This window comes from Daldinia caldariorum (genome assembly GCF_022478825.1).
Source record: "Daldinia caldariorum strain CBS 122874 unplaced genomic scaffold F4812scaffold_27, whole genome shotgun sequence".
Classification (NCBI taxonomy): Eukaryota; Fungi; Ascomycota; class Sordariomycetes; order Xylariales; family Hypoxylaceae; genus Daldinia; species Daldinia caldariorum.
Window position 1 is genome coordinate 42,554 of NW_025953063.1, and position 23,410 is coordinate 65,963.

At 47.8% G+C, this 23,410-nt stretch overlaps 10 protein-coding genes across 10 annotated transcripts; 5 read left to right on the forward strand and 5 right to left on the reverse strand.

Annotated features, from left to right (window-relative positions):
• Positions 1-183: 183 nt before the first annotated feature.
• On the forward strand, positions 184-2,842 carry F4812DRAFT_446708 (ferric reductase NAD binding domain-containing protein). Its single transcript, XM_047935667.1, has one exon. The coding sequence runs from the start codon at positions 823-825 to the stop codon at positions 2,800-2,802; it is 1,980 nt and encodes a 659-aa protein (XP_047785683.1). The 5' UTR covers positions 184-822; the 3' UTR covers positions 2,803-2,842.
• F4812DRAFT_446710 (HET-domain-containing protein) lies at positions 2,843-5,464 on the reverse strand. The gene is made up of 2 exons (XM_047935668.1): positions 5,190-5,464; positions 2,843-5,120 (listed from the first exon to the last, which is right to left on the reverse strand). The coding sequence occupies exon 2, from the start codon at positions 4,968-4,970 to the stop codon at positions 2,961-2,963; it is 2,010 nt and encodes a 669-aa protein (XP_047785684.1). The 5' UTR covers positions 4,971-5,120; positions 5,190-5,464; the 3' UTR covers positions 2,843-2,960.
• Positions 5,465-5,516: 52 nt separating this feature from the next.
• On the forward strand, positions 5,517-6,545 carry F4812DRAFT_446713 (uncharacterized protein). Its single transcript, XM_047935669.1, has 2 exons — positions 5,517-5,914; positions 6,004-6,545. The coding sequence occupies exons 1-2, from the start codon at positions 5,635-5,637 to the stop codon at positions 6,072-6,074; spliced, it is 351 nt and encodes a 116-aa protein (XP_047785685.1). The 5' UTR covers positions 5,517-5,634; the 3' UTR covers positions 6,075-6,545.
• Positions 6,546-6,741: 196 nt separating this feature from the next.
• F4812DRAFT_446726 (glycosyltransferase family 15 protein) lies at positions 6,742-8,797 on the reverse strand. The gene is made up of 3 exons (XM_047935671.1): positions 7,939-8,797; positions 7,443-7,881; positions 6,742-7,374 (listed from the first exon to the last, which is right to left on the reverse strand). Exons 1-3 carry the CDS (start codon positions 8,472-8,474, stop codon positions 7,051-7,053), a joined length of 1,299 nt encoding a protein of 432 aa, XP_047785686.1. The 5' UTR covers positions 8,475-8,797; the 3' UTR covers positions 6,742-7,050.
• Positions 8,798-9,247: 450 nt separating this feature from the next.
• Positions 9,248-10,964, forward strand: F4812DRAFT_446729 (glycosyltransferase family 32 protein). Its single transcript, XM_047935672.1, has one exon. The coding sequence runs from the start codon at positions 9,550-9,552 to the stop codon at positions 10,684-10,686; it is 1,137 nt and encodes a 378-aa protein (XP_047785687.1). The 5' UTR covers positions 9,248-9,549; the 3' UTR covers positions 10,687-10,964.
• Positions 10,965-11,307: 343 nt separating this feature from the next.
• F4812DRAFT_245222 (uncharacterized protein) lies at positions 11,308-12,397 on the forward strand. Its single transcript, XM_047930677.1, has one exon. The coding sequence runs from the start codon at positions 11,627-11,629 to the stop codon at positions 12,215-12,217; it is 591 nt and encodes a 196-aa protein (XP_047785688.1). The 5' UTR covers positions 11,308-11,626; the 3' UTR covers positions 12,218-12,397.
• F4812DRAFT_245216 (glycoside hydrolase family 43 protein) lies at positions 12,324-14,045 on the reverse strand. Its single transcript, XM_047930676.1, has 3 exons — positions 13,291-14,045; positions 12,611-13,207; positions 12,324-12,535 (listed from the first exon to the last, which is right to left on the reverse strand). Exons 1-3 carry the CDS (start codon positions 13,558-13,560, stop codon positions 12,431-12,433), a joined length of 972 nt encoding a protein of 323 aa, XP_047785689.1. The 5' UTR covers positions 13,561-14,045; the 3' UTR covers positions 12,324-12,430.
• Positions 14,046-16,434: 2,389 nt separating this feature from the next.
• On the forward strand, positions 16,435-17,434 carry F4812DRAFT_463710 (uncharacterized protein; the record flags this gene model as incomplete). Its single annotated transcript, XM_047938251.1, has 3 exons — positions 16,435-16,612; positions 16,676-16,823; positions 16,897-17,434. 3 exons carry the CDS (start codon positions 16,435-16,437, stop codon positions 17,432-17,434), a joined length of 864 nt encoding a protein of 287 aa, XP_047785690.1.
• Positions 17,435-17,630: 196 nt separating this feature from the next.
• On the reverse strand, positions 17,631-19,913 carry F4812DRAFT_245233 (amino acid permease/ SLC12A domain-containing protein). Its single transcript, XM_047930678.1, has 3 exons — positions 18,125-19,913; positions 17,919-18,068; positions 17,631-17,867 (listed from the first exon to the last, which is right to left on the reverse strand). Exons 1-3 carry the CDS (start codon positions 19,621-19,623, stop codon positions 17,828-17,830), a joined length of 1,689 nt encoding a protein of 562 aa, XP_047785691.1. The 5' UTR covers positions 19,624-19,913; the 3' UTR covers positions 17,631-17,827.
• Positions 19,914-21,322: 1,409 nt separating this feature from the next.
• F4812DRAFT_245370 (phospholipase D/nuclease) lies at positions 21,323-23,344 on the reverse strand. Its single transcript, XM_047930680.1, has 3 exons — positions 23,041-23,344; positions 21,762-22,984; positions 21,323-21,610 (listed from the first exon to the last, which is right to left on the reverse strand). The coding sequence occupies exons 1-3, from the start codon at positions 23,240-23,242 to the stop codon at positions 21,464-21,466; spliced, it is 1,572 nt and encodes a 523-aa protein (XP_047785692.1). The 5' UTR covers positions 23,243-23,344; the 3' UTR covers positions 21,323-21,463.
• Positions 23,345-23,410: the final 66 nt, after the last annotated feature.

A 23,410-nucleotide genomic window follows, 5' to 3' on the forward strand; every position in this document is an offset into this window, starting at 1 on the left:
AAGAACGAAAACATCAGATGGGCGGGTCTTATTGGAAGCGGGAATGGATTCAATGGAGGCCCAGATGATCATATCTGTCTGTCTGCGTACCGTATGTACATAGATAGTAACATACCGCGGGCGAAGTGGATATGCATCCGACAGTTTGGTCCATTAGGACCTCGTCCTCGACGGCTCGGCGCCCTAAAACGTTGAAAAGTCTAGTCTATCATCGTCTATTATTGGTCATTTTTGGTCACTTTTGGTCGTTTTGGATACGTACACTAGGGAATATCCTTGTACGCCAAGCCGTCCACGACCCCTGAAAAACGTGCTCAATTCTTCTCAAGCCTTTCCCTTCACGGCCTTAACGGCCTCAACGGTGTCTGTTTCGAACCATCGGGGGGTAACATCTTTGAGCAAGTTTCCACCAGTCCGCCGAGGATGACGGAGCTTCTAAGGAGCTGCTGTCCCTTTGGACGGAGGAGCTGAGGAGGCAACTTTAAACATGGCACCACTTTGTCCCGGCAATGGATGCCATCTTTAGACGGTGGCCTGCCTAACTAGGCTATCTAGAGTCTGTCATCCAGCCGGATTCCGCTTGTATGCTTGTCCACTTTATCATATCTTTTTTTATTATATTATCATCGAGTTCCACCGGCTTCTGCAAGTAACCGTTAGACCATCCACCAACCATCGACAGGAGCTAATAAGCTTGCAGCCCTACCGCCCCAGGTATTAAACCAGCCCCTTCCCGTCGCTCTGGTTGTTCTAGTCGCTGGTTCGTCTTGGAAGTTCGAACGCTTCTCTCAGCGTCTTGCCGTCGGGGCGATTTGCAAAACGATGGCGACCATGGAGAACTCACTGGCACCTCGCCATATTCAAAATTTCAGCGAGGCGGCCGCGCTGGAAAAGCATTGGGGTTATGTCGACAGAGCTGTTCCGTGTACGAACGATCCCGGGTCTTGCGCCTATCTCGACCAAGTCTACGGATCCCACGATTTGACTATGGTCTACTCCGGTATCATGTGGGCGGCAATTGCTGGAATTCTCCTGATTTGGACTATGGCAAGACGTATATTCCCATCCCCCCGAGCAGACGAAATTCCGAGCGGCGCCGTCGACAGCGAGAGGGTAGCAAAGATAGCTAGTCGACGCTCGCGAATAAGGAGGACCGCCGCTGCATTAGTCCGCCGATATCTACTACCCGACTCGGTCCGGTTCATCTTTGGCCGGACGACGCGACTTCAAGTCTTGATTCTGACTGTCCTAGCGGGCTATTTGCTGATATTCAGCTTCCTTGGTATCACCTATCAGACGTGGATCACGCCCGTGAAAAAGATGCCCGGGGTGTACAACACCAGGACAAGTTTGGGACCGTGGTCTGATCGAGTTGGTGTCTTCGCTTATGCTCTTACTCCGTTGTCCATCTTGCTATCGAGCAGAGAATCCATTCTCTCCCTTCTCACCGGAGTCCCGTACCAGAGCTTCAATTTCCTTCATCGCTGGCTCGGCTACATTATCGTTATCCAGGGATCTCTCCACACAATTGCTTGGTGTATTGTCGAAATCCGACTGTATCAACCGCAGCCCACGACTGCGATAGAATGGGTCAAGCAGTTGTATATAATCTGGGGAATCGTCGCGCAAATCCTGCTATTGCTTATCTTTGCCTTGAGTACCCCCTGGGGTATTCGCCTCACCGGCTACGAGTTTTTCCGCAAGGCGCACTACGTTCTTGCGATGGTGTATATCGGTGCTTGCTGGGGCCATTGGGCGAATCTGCAGTGCTTCTTGATTCCTGGGTTGGCTCTTTGGTTCTTGGATCGCGGAGTCAGGCTTTTACGCTCGGCCCTTATTCACTATCAATACTTACCTGGCGGATCCATGGGTTTCCGAGCGGCGCACGCATCTTTGACGCATTTCCCCGACGCGGAGCACGGGGACGTAGTGCGTATGGACTTTACTCACCCTCAGGATGCGTGGAAAGTCGGACAGCACTTCTATCTCTGCTTTACGCAGTGCAGCATATGGCAGTCTCACCCGTTTACACCGCTCAACCTGCCGAAGGTACAAGATGGGCTTGTCTCGCACTCATACATCCTCAGGGCGAAGAAGGGAGAGACGAAGAAGCTCGCAGAGCTGACAGCAAAGAAACTAGCCGCATCTCCTAGCGCAACAACTCCTTTAATCCTATCGGGGGCGTATGGAGAATCGATAGTCGGAGGATTAACGCCGGATGTGAACGTGCTTTGCGTGGCTGGCGGTACAGGAATTACATACGTCTTACCGGTGTTGCTTGGAATAATAGAGCGGCCGGAAGTGAAGGACAGGAAAGTCCAGCTGGTCTGGGCGGTTAGGAAGAAGGATGATACCCGGTGGGTCGAGAAGGAGCTCGATACCATTCGCAAAGCCGCCAAGGCGCATAAGATCGAAGTTCACATATACGTGACGAGAGAAGCGAGCAGCAAGAGTCCGTCTATAAACGACGAAGTATTGGAGAAGGACGACATAGCCATAAATGAGTCCGGGTTAAGTTCGTCTACCGTTTCTTCTATCAAGGCCGTCCAGTCTGCGTCGTTTCTCAATGTTCAAAAGATCGGAGGGGAAGGATTCGATAAACACCCCGACCTGAACAAGATAGTAAGAGAGTTCGTGGATAACACCGTCAGAGGCTCCACGGCCGTATATGCTAGCGGACCAGGAGGGATGATAAGCGATTTGAGGAGTATTGTAGCATCTTGTAATTCTGGCGCCAAGGTCTGGCAGGGAAATGGACGATACGATGTTAGCTTAATATGCGATGACCGACTTGAATGGTAAAAGCGCATTTGAGTATAGAGAAAATTATTTAAGAAAAAATACTATAATGTTCAAAGCTATCGGCCTTTTCGTGCATGATCAATCTTATAGTTATTTGTGCCGAGCTGTTCTTTCTGAAGTGGGTGGTTATTCGTTTCGTATTCCATTGTGATAATCTTCTAAGAGATCTGGATTTCTTCCATTTGGAACCTAGCCAGATCAACCTCTGACCAATCGGCATTGCCCATTCCGATTCTTTTGTAGGATCCATCGTCACGCTTATGGAGGACGAGAAAATACTTTTTGAAGGAGGACTCCGTCATTACCAGCGCCCAGCACCCTCGCGGAGTTCGACGATCTAAATCCATAACACAGGTAGTTAATGACCCGGAATGGGAATCCGGCGTCTCGGTTTGTTCAAATGTCAAGGCGCCGACGTCGTATTTGTTATCCTCGGGAGGATGGTAGAACATTGGTGCTATACGACCTTTGAGTGTTACAGTTCCGTCCGGGTAGCCATGCGTAGCTTCTTTCTCGGCGTTCATTGTGACATCCAAGACTTCGATCACGAACCCGTTAATTCGGAGCGCCCAGAAGTCAAGCGCACCGTCGAGTGAAGCCCAACTCCAACTCGGTGCGCGCTTTCTAGGCGGTTTAGACAGTTCGGAGATCTGGTCGGTACTTGATATGCCCCAAACTCTTCGGCCCGGCGCGTGGTAATAATGCGCACACCACAGCAGACCCCGCGCGATATCTTCCCGCCACAGGCCGGCGATGTACGTCGCAGTTCGCCTGGTGGACTTGAACAAAGTCGCAGCCCCATCCACAGCAGGCAGCTTATCAGTAAACATAGTAAACTTCCGCGTGGTATACTCTTCCAGAAGCTGGTACCAGGGCCCCCAATCCAGCTCGACGCCCCGTGCAGCGGCGATGCCAATCTGCTTTCGGATCCTCATGAATAGCGCAACGAAGTGGCCGTCAGACTCGCCCGAAATGCTCTTCCCGTCCTCGCACCTGAAGTCCGAGAGACACTCCCAGAACATCTGTTCCTTCCCGAAATGCAGCACGCGCTTCGCCAGGAGCCTTTCCTGCATGCACCAGCCGCGGCCGTTCAGGGGGCTCTGTGAGAGGTACTCGTTGATGTCGGGGTACACCTTCTGGACGGCGTACTCGGCGCTAATCACCGCCAGGGGTGCCCTGGTCGGCTTGAGGAAGCCTTCGGTGCTCCCCGCGGAGTCGAGCACGGATATCGTGACCGTGGCGCCGGCGTACACGGAGTACATCCTCTTGGCTTCTCGGTCCCAGTCCGACTTGGAGTCTTGGATGATGCAGAGTGCGTCTATCCAAAGGTACTTCAACCCGAGCGCTCTCGTGACCTGGATGGCGTCCCTGAAGTTTTGTGGCAGTTCGTCGATGTCCATCCCGCTAGTAGTCCTTGCCTTCAAGTTGGCCTCCGTGGTGACGGACGGGATTATACCGCCCCAGCAGTGGCTGAGTCCAACGTAAGGCATCTTCTCGCCGTTTGATTCATAGATACGTATCCGACCTGTTTCAATATCGCTTATGTCGACGACTCTCGTCGGAAGTGCGTTGTCCGAGTCGGACTTGACACAATTTCTGTGAGTGTCGCTGCACTCTTGCCGCCATCTAGCCGCGACTTGAGAAATATGCGAGGGAGTTACACTTGCTGGCACCACTGGGACAGCCCTATAGTCGTCTAAGATGGGCACCTGTTCTCCCTTCCCCAAGGGCTCTCGTCGGCAGACTCTAAAGGTGTGTAACGGGATGCTCCCGATCCTATTGCTTCCCCAAGGCATACCTTGTAGAGAATCCCGGAAGCCGGCGCGAAAGTGGCCCTTGTGCTTGTTCTCTCCTATGCGGGCTGAGGTCCAAAATGGGTATAGACCTAACCAGCCTTGACGCAGAGCGGTTTCTAATGGTGCGAGGTCTGCGTAGAGAACTTCACAGAGGCGGCACGTCTTGGCGCTATTTGACAGGTCTTCGAGCGTGTCGTGGTGATGGAAAGTGTCTCCCCAAGCCTTTCCCGTCCAGTCTGAGTCTGAGCCTGTTGGAACCCATCGTGCCGGATAAACGGTCTGTCTAGTAAAGTCAAAGGAGAAGAGGTCGCCAATAAATTGGTGGCAAAGCTCACATAGGGATCCCGTGATAGTTATCGGGACTGGGCTCATCTTGGAAGATGCGGTTTTTATAAAGGTACGTCCCTAAGTATCTAATCTAGTTTGAATTCGGATGTAATAGGTGACTTCCAACCGGGAATAATCATGAAATAACCCGCATATAACTATTTCAAACGCAAGACAATGTTTGATATGGAGAAACTGACGGAGGATCAGAGGGGCTTCAACCTCAACAAGAGACTAGAGCTTCTTTTGGTCAAGGGCGCTGACCTTTTCATACCTGATCGGTAGTATTGCAGGAAGTCTGCTTACATGTTTCCTCAACCCGCATAACGATACTTCAAAACACTTTTATTTTGATATAATTTTACAGTCAATGGTGATTAAGCTTCTAGGAAAAGGGGTAGTAATAGAAGTAAGTATCTTGGTACTTCATACTTCAAAGTTCATTCTCTGTAGATAGATATAGTCTACCTGTATTGCATAATATTGTTCTTAACGAGGGCTGCGGGGATGCGGGGAGCATGCAGATCCCTAAAAGTCGACCCCACTAAATTTTTTGAAACTTTGGACCCCTCCTGTCACATGACAACAATGTATATATACTCCCACTTAGTGGATCTTAAGTATCGTAACCTTTAGAGAATACAACAACTATTACATCCATCTTCTTCTGACACCTCCAATATTTTCTTTTCTTCATCCATCTATCTCAATGCCGTCCGTTAAGAACCCCAATGGCCCCTCGAAGAACCGGCTTATCGCCCGCGCTGCTAAAGCCAGGAAGCAGAACCAGAAGCGCTTGAGGGTGGCGATGCTTAACAAACAAGGACGCATTTCTAAAGCAGATGCCCAGCGGGGTGCTCGCCCTGGGTTATTGCCTAATAGTGGTGTAAACCGTTCTATTAGTAATAAGAAGCGGCGCAAGCTCGAGCGCAAGATAAACTACGCCCTAAAGCGGAAGATGGAGGGAGAGGGAGAGTTTGAGATGAAAGGTATGTTCTGTTCTGTTTTGAGAAGACAACCGGTGACGCGGAGGGATAGGAGAGACAAGTCGAGGCTGATTTAAGTGTTTTCGATGTAGACGTTTCCGCGGAAGAGACTGCCGAAGCTGCCAAGGAAGAAATGGCCGTCGATACCGACAACATCTCATGAGCATATACGCCGGCGCGTCACGCCCGAGTCGAGGTTCAGCGTCTTCGGCTCAGCCAATATCATGCCATATGCGTACCGCATAGGAGTTATCAAGTCCCAAATCTCGACATTCGGCGTTTTGGTATACCTGGAGAGGTTATAATTGCTTGACCTGATGGACCATTTGGACCGACAAAGCACACAGCCTGAGGCAAGAGATCTGGGGTCGATAGGGAAAACCGAGATATTATTAGGCAATTGACTAGCCACATAAGGGTGCAGGGCGGCAAGGCGGGAATGGTCAAACTGGATCGTCGGGTTTTAGGTTAGGCAGATGAAAGAATGACGACGGAGATATTGATCCAGGTCTATACTGACAGCTGGATCAACCTGTTACAATTACTACGCTGAAAGCCGAGTTTCAGCTTCAATAGCAGCAATAGCAACGCCAAAAGCAAATAATGCAAAATCATAGCCTAAAAGATTACAAGTCATCAAAGCTCTGACAGTATTTCTCTTCAAGCTCGTATCTCATTTAGTCTAAATAGGTGGGACTTCATCTAGATGCCTCGCGTATAAATGGGTATAAAAACAGCGAATCGAGACCAGCCGTATCATCTAGTCGTTTCCTTTATCATATGATATCCTATAGACCTGGTAACGCCTATCCCGGTACAGGTATAATATCTTCTTTCGACTCTTAGAGAAGATAGTGCTCGTTTAAGTCGTATGTATGACATAAATGCGGGATGTACTTTAAACAAGGTTGTGAGACCCCTGACAAACGTGGTCTGGGAAATCAATTCGTCGCCCCGTAATGCTTTTGTATGAACTATTCCCATGATGATGATTCAAAACGCAATGTCAAGTATACAGCCCTATGGCCAGTATAATCACCACGGTCTAATAGAAGTTGATCAGAGGCAACAAGCCCTAGGCCAAAGGGGATCTCTATGCTGCGAGAAATGGCTACGAACATCAACTAAAAGCGCGCAATTTAAAAGATAAAGCTAAGTAGCCAAGTAGACCAGGGGCGGCGGGCAGTGTTAGGCGCCTTCAACTTATTGAGGCAATAGCTAGCATGGTTTCTATTCCGGTTACCGTCGCAGTCGCAACGGCAGCCCACGCCGCCGGGTATTTCCGGAGCCCATTTACTCTGGACGTCGTTGAGCGCTTGGGACTCGGGTAGTTGGCCACCGGGTGCGTTTGCGGGGCACTGGTAATACCAATCATGGCGATATCCAATATCGGCAAAATGATGTACCTGATGCGGTTCTGCGAGCATATTCACGGCCAGCGAGTGAACTGCGGCATCACCCCACTACGAGAAAACCGGATTAGCGATTCAAACATTTTTAAAAATAGAGGCAATTCCTGGAGTATACGAACCCTTTCGAAATAGAAGCCTCCAGTGCGTTCCAGGTGTTGATAAAGGTCCTGATACTTGGATCCACGAAAGAAATCAAGGTCGGCGATTTCAAAGTTGCTCCAGTAATGACAGAGGTTCCATCCGTCACCAGCTTTATCACGATGCGAAAACCAGCTGAGTAGGCTGCGGAAAGGCCAAGGAACCCAGGATGCATCAACACTCGCTTTCCAGAGGTTGGTGCTAGGGATACCCTTTAATTCCTTCCAGTCCGATACTTCTCTGAAGAGACTGGGGCAGGTGCGCTTTTCCTCCCAGAGCGATATCGTGAAGCCGTACACCTTGTTGTGGCGGGCCATTTCGACGAAAGGGTCGTAGGTGATAGAGCAAGAGAACTCGACGTCGGGTTCTAATCGCCAGTACCACTTATATTTCTTTAGCGCCTCCACTTGGTAGAAGTTCCTACATTGTCGACATCTCAGTAAAACACCAGCTGAGAAGAATAGTCGGCTAGCCTACCCAGAAAAGAACCGACACATGTGATGATACGTCTCTTTCCCTGCGTACAATATACCGCGGTCGCCTTGATCTTTTATACTCGCGCGGGCAGCGTCCTGATCCATCCACGACGGAAAGGTCCATTGTTCCTTAGGGACATGTTCGAAGAAGGTCGGGGCACTCGTAGAGGCGTTGATAGCATCTTTGAACTCGCCGTTCCAAGGCTCATCGTTAAGAAACACTATCGGGTAACGAAACCAGCGGTTGAAGCGCTGCTCGATGCTGCGAACGGATCTCGCAGCTTGCTCGGCTTCCTGGTTGCGAGCCAACATCACGATGGCGGCATTCTCGCGCGGGGAGTCTGGAGGAGCGCTCGGAGGCTCCTGGCATGATGTGTAGAAGGGGGTATCGAACTCGCGCGGCGGTATAGGTACGCGATAGCGAGAGGCGTGAATGGTAACCTCGATAAGGCATGCAACGCCTATAACCCAAAGGACAGGCGATTGTAACCATCCTCCTCTTCTTCGCAATCGTGGGAGTCGGTGAAGAAACGACATGATAGAAATATCGTAGCCAAAAAAAACTACGGGTTACCTCATGCGTATTGTATGAATTAAAGGGGTGGCGTTGTTATTATTTGTTGGCATTTGAGAGGCCATCTGCTTCAACTTGATTTGTTGCTGAGATTATCCCGTATTGTTGTTGTGTTGATCTTTTTTAGTTGTCAAGGGTCCATTTTCAACAAGGAACTGCAATTGGAAAATGTCAATTAGGGCAATAGGTACCTCAGCTAGGTAAGTATTGTACAAACATGTACCTCGTAGTGTGTTTTAGCGTTTGTAAGGTTTACGTTGCACCTGTCGATAGACCCCTATTTCTGGGACTGATGCAGGGTTTATCAACATGCACATGCAGCTCTGCATATGCAGCTGCTAGGTAATGTTGAGTTCCCTTTTTTTTTTTCGCTATAAGGTATATTATGTATAAATTTTAAGTTTAACCTAGCTGTTTGATGGGTAATATTACAAGTATAAACTGTGAAAATGCCCCTGTCATAAATTGTTAAATACTCAGGTACCTAAGATATCCAGCGTAAGAGGTGTTTTGGACTACGTACCTAGGTACCTTCAAACCTTAATGAGAAAAGCAGTGTTGGGCAATTAAGTCATAGCTCAATAAGTTTAAATCCAACCCAGCGGCTTAGCATAGGTTACGTATGTACCTCATATGTACATAATAGGCAGCTACATTATATGCATAATTATTACATAATCCAGGTACCTAAGCAATGATTTATTTTATGTCTCAAAACGCTTCTTCAAAGCTTCAAACCGTCTCCTCTCACACATTTCGCTATATCGCATCTCACAATTTATGGAACAGATCAATTCGCATTGCTGATGCTGCTGCTACGCGATAAATGGTATATTATTACCAGGCACGCAGACAACGGCAGCCAGTACTAGCGAATGCAACCGGCTATCCGGCTCTTGGGGTTGCCAAGAAAGACCGTAATTAAGACGCCGTCCGGGCTCCCAATTATTTATTTTTTATTTTTTTATTTTTTTTGTCTGCTTGGGGGACACGACCACGTCGAGGCTGTTTTAGGTACATATTCGCATATCTCCTAGCATGTATCATTCTATGATACTTCCACGCCGTCGTCGAGTTTACTTCTTCTTTCCCATCATCATCGCCTTGGTGCTTCTTAGCCCTCCCATCTGGCCATCCGTAAGACAATTCGGGGACCGAGTGCGCCAAACTTTGCCTTTCGCCTACCAGTGGAAAGTTCAACAAGAATTCGTACCTACTCAACATGAGCTCGATTGCTTGCACGGCCTTACCCCTCGATTAGCCACCGACAGCAATAAACCCATAGATCCGATACCCAACCATGTTCACTTCATATACGGACTCAGCAACCCTTACCTCAAGCCTAGTGCAGGTACCTTCGACTTTCTCTGCTATCTCGCTGTACGAAGCGCCATCGTGGGTATGAAGGCAGAGAAGATTTCTCTTCATTACACATATCTTGCGGATCCACCGTCACCCGAACCGAATGCATCTCCCCTATCAAACCCATGGATACGTCTATTGAAGGATGATATCGAACTCGTCTACCATCCGCCCGAAGAGATTGCCGCTCTGAAGAGCTCTCCCGATGTGACATGGCAAGCCGCACATGTCTCCGATATCTTGCGCTTAAAGCTTCTCCAAGAACAGGGTGGTATCTACATGGATATGGATGCATTTGGATTCCGACCCTTTACTTCCCTTCTAAATTCCTCACGCGATATAATATTAGGCCACGAGGGTGGGAACCGTGGGGGTCTATGTAACGCTATCATGGTCGCTCGAAAAAACAGCTCGTTTATTGCGAGATGGCTTCGAGAGTATAACGGCGCGGATCTTTCCAAGGAGTGGAATTACCATAGCGTTGTCCTTCCTAAGGAGTTGGAATTAGAACACCCGGACGAGGTCTGCACGTTAGCACCGAATGCGTTTTTCTGGCCGACTTGGACCTGGAGCCATATCGAATTCATGCATAAGCAGCTGAGCTCGGACGAAGCGCGTAGGTGGGCAGCGGAGATAGATAAGAACGGCGGCAGCCTTTACGAGGATCAACTCGCCTACCACGCGTGGAGTCAGATGGCTTGGGAGAGACATCTCAGCAAGTTGACTCCCGAGATCGTGAGGACACGTGACACGAGATTTAACATTTTGGTTCGAGACTTCTTACAGGACAATCTAGCAGTTCACCAGAGTTAGAAAGAGTTTTGTCTTGGTTGGGTTCACATCATGTCCACGGAGTTGGCTAGCATAACGTTTAGTCTTGTATAGTTGAGGGTCCTAATATTAATATGGGTAAGCATCTAAAACGATAGACGGTTGAGTGGTAATTTCGTAGTCTTCCATCTACTGCTTCTAGGTACATGATAAATCATGCTACCTTAGTAGGAGCGGTATATATCGTAGGTCCCTAACGTAGGTACCTGCCTAATATATGCACTTAAAACAACTCTTAATAACAGATCTGCAACAGCCAACTCAGTTGTCCTCCAGCTTGAGACCTGTGTCAGCTGCATGGAAATTTCATGTTCTGGCCTCTATGGACTCTCCTGCTGCTTCAAGTTGAATCCTTCTCATGATTTGGCTACATCTCATCTTACCCCTGAAGAGATTTAGACGCATGTCCTTCAAAGGATCTACTCTACCTTAGACCGTAGCCTTTCGAACGCAAACAATTACATAGAGGTATTGTAAATATGCTGCTCATGAGTCACGTGGCCCCTTTGCTCTCTCTTAAAACTTCTTTTTCTTTTACACAAACAACACACTCATTCCACAGGTATTTATCATTATTGTGTGTATAGTTGCTAAGGTACTATTCTTATCTGAAACTTACTTCTTAACAACAAAAGGCAATAAATAGCAGGGAATGTACCTAGGCAGTACCTAAGCTAAAGATCAACAATGCCAATGCTTTACTCATTGTTCGCCCATCATACAATACATTAATAATTGATTAGTTCTAACTCTCCAATGTTATAGGCAAATAACATCTTCGTCATATTTCTCACCCTTAGGTACCTAGTTCTCACACACCCAAATTGCCTGCGTGGTGAATCTTGGTTGGGAAAGCATCACTACATCCTCATTTCTTCGTTTCTACTCAAGTAAGAAGGTAGGTATCCAACCGTTAGCTAACATGGTGTCAAATTCAGAGTGTTCGGTATCTTCTGAGCAACCAATGCCAAAGGGATACCGGTTCGTTCGAAGGGGGAATGCATATATCACCAGGTATTGCCGGAAGCAAGCGCATCTCGAGGGCCATATTGTTTATGTAGTCGCTGAAGGAAGGAAGCAGACCGGCATCAGGGTGCCAAAGAGTATCTACCTTCAAGCTCTAGAGAACCATCACTTGACAAAAGATGCGCGAGCTCGAAATCTCCATAAAAAGGATACTAAGCTGGAAACCGATTTCCGTAATTCCATTCTCTCCTTATTTCCTCAGATACCCGCCAAAGATGTGACAGAAGCTATCCAGCAAACGATGAGAAAGCATAGTGGAAGAGTTGGAAGAACGACGAAGCTGGATATTGCTGAGAGAACTCGCCTAGCTGTGCGTGCTCACATTCGACATCGCCATACAGACTATGACGAACTCTTGAGACGGGGAGTTCAAAGAGACAGAGCACGAACTCAGATCAACCAAATGGTCGATAAAATAGCCTGTGAGTGGAGAGGTGGGCCACGGAGAACGCCGTCACAACATGGACAACCCGCAATCGATTCGTGAGGCCATTAGACTGCTGCACTAGGAAGTTTAGGGGGGCCTCTTAGGTGTTTATCCCGGGTAAATCGTGTCAACCAACAAAACAGGTTGAGCAAGTTGAGGCAAGTATCACAAGTTAAGTCAATCTATAATCACGCCGTGCCAAAAACGATGGCTTCGAGATTGGAGTACGTTGCTACGTAGCCTGCGTGCCCCCTAAGCTGACTTTTCCGTCGTCTACACAACTGGCCAGCCACTGGAGAAATTGATGGTGTTCCACCCAAACTGCTTCTGACCATCCGCAAACCCAATCGTAGTATCGACGTAGTGGTAGTAGAGAATCTGTAGGAAAAGAAAACACAGTTAGAAATGCATCCTTAGTACCTAAGCCTTTTGGGTGGGTGATCTGATACTTACTGGTCCATGCACGGGGTCATCATAGACTCCTTGTCCTCCCGGTCCATACACGTTTCCATGCGACTCGAGAACCACGGTCCCGCCACCATTCGTGCAAGCCTTCCCACTTTTGTCCACGAACCCGCCCGTCGCCGAGGTAGACCGGCAGACTAAGATCTTATACTCGTCACCGGCCGCTGGTCTGCTCGTGTCGTAGCCGCAGCACTTGCCCTTGCTGAAGAAGAGGTAATAATAACTCCCGTGCTTGAACACGAAGGCGCCCTCCTCGTCCGTCTTGACGGGGTCGAAAGCCACTTGCTTGGCGCTGGCGCCGCTAGCCACGGCTTTGGGCGGGTTCTTCATGGCGACCTGGTGGATGTCCTTCCAGAAGCTGCCGAAGGTGACGTAGTACGTGCCGTCCGCGTTGACGAGATTGGGGTCGATCGCGTTGTACGGCTTTCCGGACGACGAGCGGATCCCCGTCGACCCGAGGTCCTTCCATGTGCCCACGTCCAGGCTGGACGAGGTGGCAACGCCGATGGCCGAGTCTTGCACGCCGAATGTGCTGACGGAGTAGTACAGGTAATAGGTGCTGCCGATCAAGGCAACTTCGGGAGCCTGGTTGTTGGAGAAAGCTCCTGGTTAGAACCTATTTCGTGGAGATAACACGTAACGAAGACTGCACTGTTGAAGTAACTTACCCATAGGTCCTGGTTGCCGTCAAGGTCGATTGACGACCCCGAAGGAAGAGCTGCACCCTTATAAGTCCACGGGCCAGTGATATCCGGCGCGGTATGGACAGCTATCTTCCCTCCCGTAGAGAAGCGGAAGTACGTGCCGTCGGATCGTCGGATGATAGACGGATCATGCGTATTAACACAAGTGCCCGAGCATGCTCCGGGATTAGCATAACCAGACACGGTGGTGCCCAGGAAGAGCAAAAGAGCGCCTATAGTCTTATACAGCGCCATGATCAATCTCTGCCTCCGACAATATCGGCCTCCGAGAAGAGAGATTCTTTTGGGCAATCAAATTTCTGATTCATTTTTTCGAAGTCCATCGCCCCGTATTAATATAGGTGGGTTCAGCGCCGACCTCGTCGGGTAAAGCGGACGATGTTTTCGTAACGAGTCTTCGTCAAGGAGTCCTGAAATTCCGGCGATGGTATCTCATTGGAGGAATCGCCACGCACATTTATCCGTGAAGGGTTAGCGGCGGTAAGGTGGAGTATAACTCATGCCATGTATGAGACGCGCCACGGTTACAGTTGAAAAGTATAAGCGCACCGATGATAGAAGATGGTACGGTTGTCCGCAAGAAAAAATCAATTGGCAAGGTTAATAATCTTTTTCTGCTCCGTATAATGGTCTTTGCCTTAATCAGACCCCATGAAGCAACCCTATGTCGTAGGTATTGTATGTTAAGTTGACTTTAGGTTAAGGAGGTATTCTCTTGTCAGTTACTCCATAAATTCATACGAAGCTAGGTCCAATCGCAATACAGTAGCCAAACCAATGCCTTGTCTTATGAGGAAATCCCCTCATTCTCTTGGCATGTCATATACCCCCTAGTTCTAACGAGCTTCAACAATACCAGAAATACGAACATTGTATACTACTTAGTCTTACACCTTATAATTAATTCATCTCCATGAAGTCTAATCATATGTGGGTATATTTCTCGTAACTAATCTCGTTTAACACATCGTATATTGTTCAACATAGTCTGTTTCATATATTGTTCAAAATAGTCTGTTCTCAATTGTATCTTGTAAGGTTAAATTAGGAATATATCATTTTTCTATTTGTAATCCGGACTCATTATACCAGTATAGTTTTAAATCATCTCAAGAGAGTTTATACTCCATCCAATGTGGGTGCATGTGCCGCGTAACTCTACGGGGCACTGTTGAATCTCATTTTAATCTCATACAGATCTAGACATGGTCAAATTCTAGATGTGATAGGGTATAAAAGAATATGTTTTTTTTCTTGAACTTATAGCAATTGGGTCCTGTACCAAAGGGGGTAGTTGGAATTCCTCGCGAAATAACGAAGTTGTTTCCGCGTCTTCTAGTCTCATCGCATGGCAGACCCGCAACCCTGGGTTCATTGATGGGAGATAGCCAGTAGCAGCTAACTACAATCCAATGAACAACCGGCTCATAAGAGGTGTTGCTCGAGTACTGAATGTATAGGCTAGTTCACCATGAAAAAGCTCTCCAAAACTCTTTCGAACTTACCTAAGTGAGCAGAGACTAAAAAGTTTCACGGGGTATAAGGTCCGGTTGGGACTCTCGAATAGCTTAACGTTTTCTCATAGAGTTATTGATGCTGCTTATTTATTACCTACATACTTCGTAGTGGTTAGTAATCACCTTTCGGGTTAGCAAGGTCTTATATTTCCAGAGAGAGATCAGACCCAGCAGGTAACGTGAAGTCACATGGAGCCAAGCCTTAGGATCATTTACGTTTTCTCTAATAGCATGATTATCTCCGCAAATTCTATAAGTGTGAGCCCACCAGCATATGATAAGAAGGGTAAATTAACCCGCCGGATGCGTACCCAGAAATTCTGAATAATAGTATAGCATCATGGACTGTGCTTTGATTCCTAAGAGAAGTGGCACAGCGGGTAAAATAAAAACCTAACCTAGTGCCGATGGCTGTTTCGAGTTAGACAAAGAAAGCGACCAACGCCGTGTTTCGTTGTTTGTCACTCCCGATTTAGCACCCTTTATTTGTCACATTAAGATATTTCTCTGGTATTATCGACAAGCATCTCATAGCGCGGGGAGGTAACCCCAACCCAGGGCTAACATAGGCGGTTTACTTAAGGTAAGTCGTCTTATAGCGATGCCTTGATAAGCACAGCCACGTTGTTATGTACATACTGGCCAACTTCTGGGTCTGTGGGCTAAATAAAATGCAAGAATCGTTGAGCTCGACGACCTAACCCAAGTTGGGATTGGCAAAGGAATGGCCAACCAACCGGCAACGAGATCGATTTGATTTACTGTGTAGACTTACTGACCCGTAAAATCGGGGGAGCGACATTCGGACGTACCTAAAGTACGGAAACATACGATACTAGAATATAAAAAGGTTCAATGGGGTGACGATTACAGGAGGAAGCCAACGAGGTTAACATGAGGTTAACGAGTCATCCTATTTGGTGGTTCAGTTGCTAGAAGAATTAGGAAGCAGAGCGAAAATAAAGTACCAGCTAGGTTTTATTTAAGGATCTTGATCTATTTTGCGGAGGACTTTGAAGTGGGCTGCGCCACCCTGGTAACGAACGATATGTAATGAAAGTAGTGAAACGAGATAGTATATTGAGCTGAGATTCTAGAGCTGTTGACTTTTTGTTCCGTTATTAAAGGAAACGGACCACGTGGGACGACAGCTTCTGTTATTCCATGGCTCTCACCAGCTTACTATTTAGACAGGGGGTTTCATCGACTAAATATAGGACCCATTTAGGGCTGCAGGATTCTCTAGTCCTTCCTATTATGTGAGTTTTGCAATAACAAATATTAGCCAAAGGAACGAATGCAGAAAGTTGTAAATTAGTTTGCTTATCGTGAAACAGACACTCAAGGAGGCACAGGATGACGCCTATTATGGGAAAGACGACGAAATGCCTTATTTATTCTCCGTGCCGATCGTTTCTGAAATTTACGTCTCGATTTTGGGACTTCAAGATTCGCTCCATCTTTACCTTAGGTAATTGACTATGAATTACGAGAATTCCATTTCTCGGCACTCGTTTAATTTCTATACACTCGTTTAATATCTACGATCTCACTTATCTAGATCTCACACTCTCTTTCAATATCGACAATCATGTTGAAGTGGCGCATAGCTTTGCTCATAGCGTCGTTTGGGGGATGGGGGGTTGTGGGACAATCTGAGAACTTGACACCGTCTACTACAACGACGAACAATGCTTCACCTATCACAGCTCCAGCTTCGTCCATTACTAAGGACCCATTTGTTGGGTTCGTTATTGTGTCAGCGACAAGTATGTTAATTATTCGTGGTCTCTTCAAAGAAGCACAGTCAACTAACTAACACAACCCAATAGCTAAGCCGATATACTGTCCCGATGGCCAGATATTCACCACATCCTCCAAATACGCAGGATGCTGCGCTTCGACGGCCTCCTCTTGTGCTTTTGCTACGGGCTGCGAGGACAATGCCATGATATATTCCAAAGGCGTGACCTCTAACTGGTAAGAGTACCTAAATCTATTATTCCCTCATAACCCAGTAGATCTCAGCTCGATTAACTAACTGTTCGAAAAGCGGCCCTATGAATTGTCAAACACGCCAAATATTCCCGACGTACGGAATCGGCGATCCGGCTCTCATGCCTCTCTGCGCCAGTTCCGGTGAAGTAAATCTGCTATATCGGACAGTGCCGACGACTTCAAGGCTAGCCTTGCCTCTTACGGCCGCCGACACAACCGGCGCGTTAGCGACACGCCCACCGATGATGGTTTCAGTTATGAACGAAGGGGGAGCAGAGGCTACCGGACAAGGCGCTAATGGTGCTAAGGGGTCTGATGACCTATCACCGAAAGCGGTGGGCATTATTGTTGGCTCCGTATTTGGATCCATGGCCATCATTTTGTTAGGGGCGGTTGCATTCTTCTACGGGCGGAGGCAAGAGAGAGAAAAGCGAGCCGCCCGAAATGGGACTAGCTGGAAGATGCCATCCGAAACACCGGGTTCGTGGGATAGAGACTCCATTGTCTCCGTAGCGGGCTCGAAACGAGGCTATTCGAGCCCTTACAGGACCAGTCCGATCGAGTTATCCCCTATGCCAAGGGGACGGCGGTGACGTTTTACAATTCGATTCTTCACATTGATTTGAAATACCCATTCTGGTTGGAATTTACTGTTTAATGAAGTATGATATCCTTTGTATATAAAACAACATAACATATCTCGGCGTTTGGAAGGTTGCTAGGGTAGCGTTTGGAACCAGGATAGCGAAAGCGAAATCATGACTTTTTTTCTTGCTCAATCATATTCTTATTTAGTAAAGTTCTACACCAAGCATATTTACATATATGACACAGCAGAGATAGTTTGTGAATTGTAGCTGCCTAGCAGGATGTGTTTTATTTGGTTATACCTGAACGACAGGATACGAGATCGTTTCTATGTCTATTGCGTACCTACCTTACCTGATATTCATCAGATGGTTTCCCATACGACAGGATACGTCTTTTCAGCTAAACAGCCAATTGAACCATTTATCAAAAGCGTTCCTATAATTATTAGATGAGATCTGTGATGCGTAAACATAAGGGGGAACATACCTGGGTGGTGACGGGACGAACTTGTTGGTGTAATCTTCAATTGCGGCTACGTCTCTGAGCAAATTTACTTCGTACGGCCTACGATGGCGCGTCTTGTGAACCAGCTTCCAGCCAATGAAGAGAACTGGGAAGACCGCTACCATGATGTAACTAATACAACTATCAGCCGTGATTTGTCGGTGAGGGATTAAGGATGCTTTACTTACGAGAACAAGAAAGTTGCAATATCCCACTCGCCAGGTAGGAAAACAGCGTAGCCCCCTATGAAGGTCATGACAAAGGTCGCGAACAAAGCGTAATAAGCCGCATAAGGCTGTAAAAACCCCTTGTAAGGCAAGGAGTCACGACTGATGCCCTGCGCCTCCAAGGCGCGGTGGAACCAGATGTAGGTAACGCACATGACGCTGAAATTGATGAGTTGAGATGCTGTTACCAAGCTTACAAACCAGTTAAGCACCACGGCGGCGTTCTCGCTTACTTGGAGAAACGCCAGCAAAGCTATCAACAATACCAACGCCACGCAGTAGATAGGAACGCCCTTATTCGTGCACCTGGTGAAAAATTTGGGCGCCTTACCCTCGAGGGCGAGACCGTAGAGCGATCTCGACGCGCAGTATACGTAACTGTTGCCAGCGGAGAAGGCTGCGGTCAAGACCATGGCGTTGACTATGTGCGGTAGGACTGGGATGTTCAATCGATTCATCGCGACAACGTACGGCGAAGCTGCTGCTCCGGGAGCGGAATTTTCATATGCCTGGGTCAGTTCGGCGTCGTTGTACGGAACTAGGATCCCCACGCATAAAGATCCAAGCATGAAGAACGTGGTCAGGCGATAGAACACGGCGTTGAAAGCTTTGGGCAACACCACGCGAGGGTTTTCGGCCTCTCCGGCGGCCATGGAGACATAATCCGGGCCGGCAATCGTGAAAGCCGCCCGGATAAAGCATTGCATGAAACCTTGGAAACGGCCGAGGGAGCCAGTCGTGTAATATTCGGCGAATGATCCGGGCTCGTACCAATATCGAAAGCCGAATCGATCGTGCAGAGGATTTCCACCAAGCATAACGATGAAGGTAAATATAATCAACCCGACGATAAGTAACACTTTACCGAGAGCAGCCCAGAATTCCGATTCCCCGTACCACTCGACGGCGAGAAGGTTGATCAGGGCATAAAGCACAATGACAATTGCAATTATGGCACCTGCCGGCACGATATCACTCCAAAAATGGATGACGAGGTTGCATGCTGTTACTTCGAATGGCACAAGCATAGCCTCGAAGACGAAGAAATTCCAACCGGCAGCAAAACCCAGGGATTCGTCCACGTAGCGACCGGCGAAGCGGATGAACGGCGAGGAGATGGGCAGGTACGACACCATCTCTGCTAAACTCATGGTCACGGCGAGGATGACGGTACACCATATCGAGAAAGCAATGAACAGACTTCCCGGACCACCTTGCAGCAGAGCTTCGCCGATCTGGACATAGAGAGCCGTGCCGATCGTGCCGCCAATGCCGATTAACTGGATGTGACGAGCCTTCAACTTGCGATGTGTTTCGTCCGTCTCACCGACCATGGCGAGGGATTCGATCCGGCTCTCCTGCCGACCGAGAGCTATCTTCTCCGCATCGGAAGAATTCCCGATTCCAGCCGCATACGCGGGGGCCGGGCCGGCGGGATAGTCGACACCCGAAGATGCCATGGTGAGACGAGTATCACCGACTCCCCTTCTGTGGAGCGAGCACTAAAGACTTTCAGCGAGCAAGGAGCCAGGAGGTAGTGCTAGAGATAGTGCTAAGACGGCCGAAGATTCCTTTGAGAAGAAGAGAGAAGAACTCTTGCACGAAGTCCATAGGAGGCAGCTTATAAGATAAAAAAAAAGAAAAGGAAATCAAATTGATTCTTGCGATGGCAAGGCAAGGCAAGTCAATCCCAAGCGGGCTATCTGATTAAGAGATCTAATCAACCAGTCACGTCGATTGGCAAAATGCAGAAGGGGGAGGGAAAAAAAGAAAGAAAAAAACGCCAAAAAGCTGGAATGACGAAGGAAGGATTTCCCACCAGTACATAGTATTAGCTATGCGGCCTTTTAACAGGAACAGTGAGAAGATATTATGCGCCAAGCCGAATCCGGCGCCTTGGTTCTAGGCTTGACCTGGGGGATTTATTGACACGCAGGGATTTTGAACTAGTGAATGTGACTGGCTGCTGGGACCGGACCGCTAACCACCTACATGTATCGTATTATATATATTATACAATAAATACCAACTACCTCCTATCTACCTAGTGATCAGCGATCGGGCAGTCAGATAAGGGGTAGGGTTACATATCATCGGTATGCATGCGAGAAATATCAGTAGCAACGAGATACTAAACGGGACAGGGACGGGAGCTAACGCCGGGGCGAACCAAGGTACCCCGATAAGGCTCTCTCTCTCTCTCATATGGTTCACCGATGGAGGAAGTGATGTGACATAGGTAGGCTGCCGACGGGAGTTTTCTGAAAATCTGACATCAGCTCTGCTTCTATCGACCAGCCAGTAAGATTAGCTGCCGCTTTTCCCAACAAGAAGCTGATACGTTGGGGGGGGGGGGGGGGGGGGGGGGGGGGGTTATCAGTCCGTTAGTATTATCAGTATTTCAGCGCCTTTGGAATTCTATCGCAACGGGAAGTCGTTGATCCTATCCTAGAAGCTTGTTTCTGTCCGCGTGCCAATGCTGTGACGCAGCAGTTACTTATCGGAACCTGACGAATAGCAATGGCTAACTTGGCCAAGGCTATTGATGGGAATTTGACTTGCCGTCTGCCCGTTTGCCGTCTGCTGTGCTTGGGTAACGGCGGCGTTTGTCGGTAAGGGCTAGATACAGAACGCCACATATATTCTACAGATACTATCTATTTTGTGCCTCGGTCAACCCATATAAGCTAGCTTTAACGCCATCAGCCCCATACGTAGCGCGGCCTATTTGTTTCATGCTGCCGTTGAATATCGACAAAATGTCTCTTCTCTCTACCGTATGCGTATGCGTATTGATACCGAAAGCACTGACCGAGAAACTTTAAAAAAGATGCAGAAAGCCGACGATGCAGTTAGTTTGGAATTTTTAACCGAGGTTCCCAAAACCAATGTTTACAGTTCCAACAGTATCATGCAACTTTTTCACATGGTTTTTCAAGAGCCAAGACACTGTGAGACTCGTCCTAATTGCGACCTCATCTACCTAGGTGGACAGCTAGATGACGGGAAAGCCGCCTAAAAACTATTCTAAGCGCCTTTGGCGTGGGGAATCCTAGCTCCAGCTTTTGCCGTCTTCCTTACGTGGTTAGTTTGTGGATATCCCACAGAAAAGACTTCCTGGAAAGCATGGGTGCTGGGGTGTAGTGAATGTACTATGTAAAAAGAGGCTTGATTCCCAGCCAGGACCAACCTAGTTGTGGAAGTCCCTTACTGGAGTTTCACGTTTGCCACTGATGTCACGAGGCAGCTGTGAGAACTGTTCAGTAACCCTATTGGATAACCTCGCGACAGTAGGATCTTCTAATCTCTTAACTCGTCCGAGAGGAAAACCGATTCTCGCCTACTATCAAGTATACCAAAAACAGCATTTTCTAATGCCGTCGCAAAGTCTTTCGAGTGGAACAATATACCTAGCTCTTGACTAGTAAACCAACTTGCGCGATCCATCTATAAAGCGTCACGTTAGCTTATTTCCACAGTCAGTTACCCAAGTTTGTGCCATGCAAAAATTGAAGACTTGTCAAAGGTTGCGCGGCGCAATCAGAGTGTTTCCAGATTTTATCAAGGGGGTCTAGATCCATCCTGGGGGTTTGCTTACGTTTCCAGATCCAAGGACAACATATTGAGTATCTATGATAGTTAATTTAAGATGTGATTGTACCGGCTCACTGGCCATTACGTTAGTCTGGCCTTCAGAGTTGGGGCGATAATAATAGACATTTAAGACCCCTAATTGAGGTTGCTGCGCTTCGATATCAACAGCCATGCTTGAGTTCTCCGGATTGTCGTTACTGGTAGATAGAGAATTCTGTGATTTGAGCCTTTTATATCTACTAATGAGTGAATTAAGGCAGCGAGACGTCGTAGTTCCGGCTGTGACAAGCTGCTCTAGAAGCATTAGTCGCGCGTTAGTTACGATAGTGACGTTGACTCCTCGTTCTAAAGCCTCTAAAAGCTTGTCAATTACCATCGCAGATGTCAAGTTTGGGGTTTGCATATAAACAGTATGCTCTGCCATATATAGGAGTTGCAATACAGCTGTATTGAGGGGCGTCGACGGCGGCGGTGGATGATTGTGCCACGGGATTAAATCGAACCTTGGATTACAGTGATGAGAAGACGGCAGAAGAATCGCCGGGGTCTCAATATCCGATACAAAGTTTTCCAAAGTACTAGGATGATTTCGCGACGTCGATACTTGCACGGACTCAGCTAGTGTTAGAGGCTGAGGATGATCGGGACTCAACCCATCTCCGTCGGGAAGATGGCTCTCAAGTTGCTTGTCCCATACATGTCGGTAAAACTCGACCAAGGTGGTCACTGCGTCACCGGCCACTTCGACACACCCTTCAAACCAATCCTCCCAACTCACATTACAACTAGGAAGCCAGGCTCTCTCGCGGTCAACGATAAGGAATTTAGGATGCATCACGCTAAAGGGCAAAAAGAACAAGCTTTTCACTCGTAAATCGATGAGCCCGGCCTCTAAAACCTCCTGACTTGGTAAACCCAATCGTGCCGGCCACGTCGAAGGGGGATACACGTACCCATCCTTCGAGGATGGGTGGAATAGCTTTTGAAACAGGGACCTCGATGAGAAGCATATTCGTATTTTTAAAGGTGGCAATGCGTCTAGCCCTGTATTAGTTGAACGAATGCTACGGATGAGCTCACGGCGATATTCAGCGAGCTTTTCCAGTGTTTCCCTCAACGCGTCTAGAGTGGGACCACGCGCCCAGAAACAAGTGACAAGAATGACTTCATGTTTAGCCGCGGCTATCGCGGGAAGTAATGAGCGCAAGAATATAGATGCACCAGTGCCTGTAAGTATTGGTTAGTTAGCATTCCACCGTGGTAGTTGATAAGGGGTGTCGAACCTATGCAAAAAGATTTCACTGTCGCTGTGCTCACTAAACACTCCGGGTTAGAGAGGTAGTAATTCGGGAACTCATGGGGCAAAGTTGAACTGTTTTCTAGGAGTGAGCGTTTCCAAGTTTCCTTGAATCTAAGAAAGGGATCAAAATTGGTATTATTTCGTCGCATGGGATACGTAATCCGTTCAGTCTCTATAGAGTTCATAGTATAAATGCGAATAAGAAATTAAATATAACAGACGGTTGAAACTATTAGTAAGGTTGAGTTGTAATGAAGCTAGAGGTATGTACCTAACCCTATGTTCATCGGTACTTGAGACTTGAGACTTAAAAGAGTAAAAAAGCAAGCCACACAGTGTCTCCGTGTACCTGG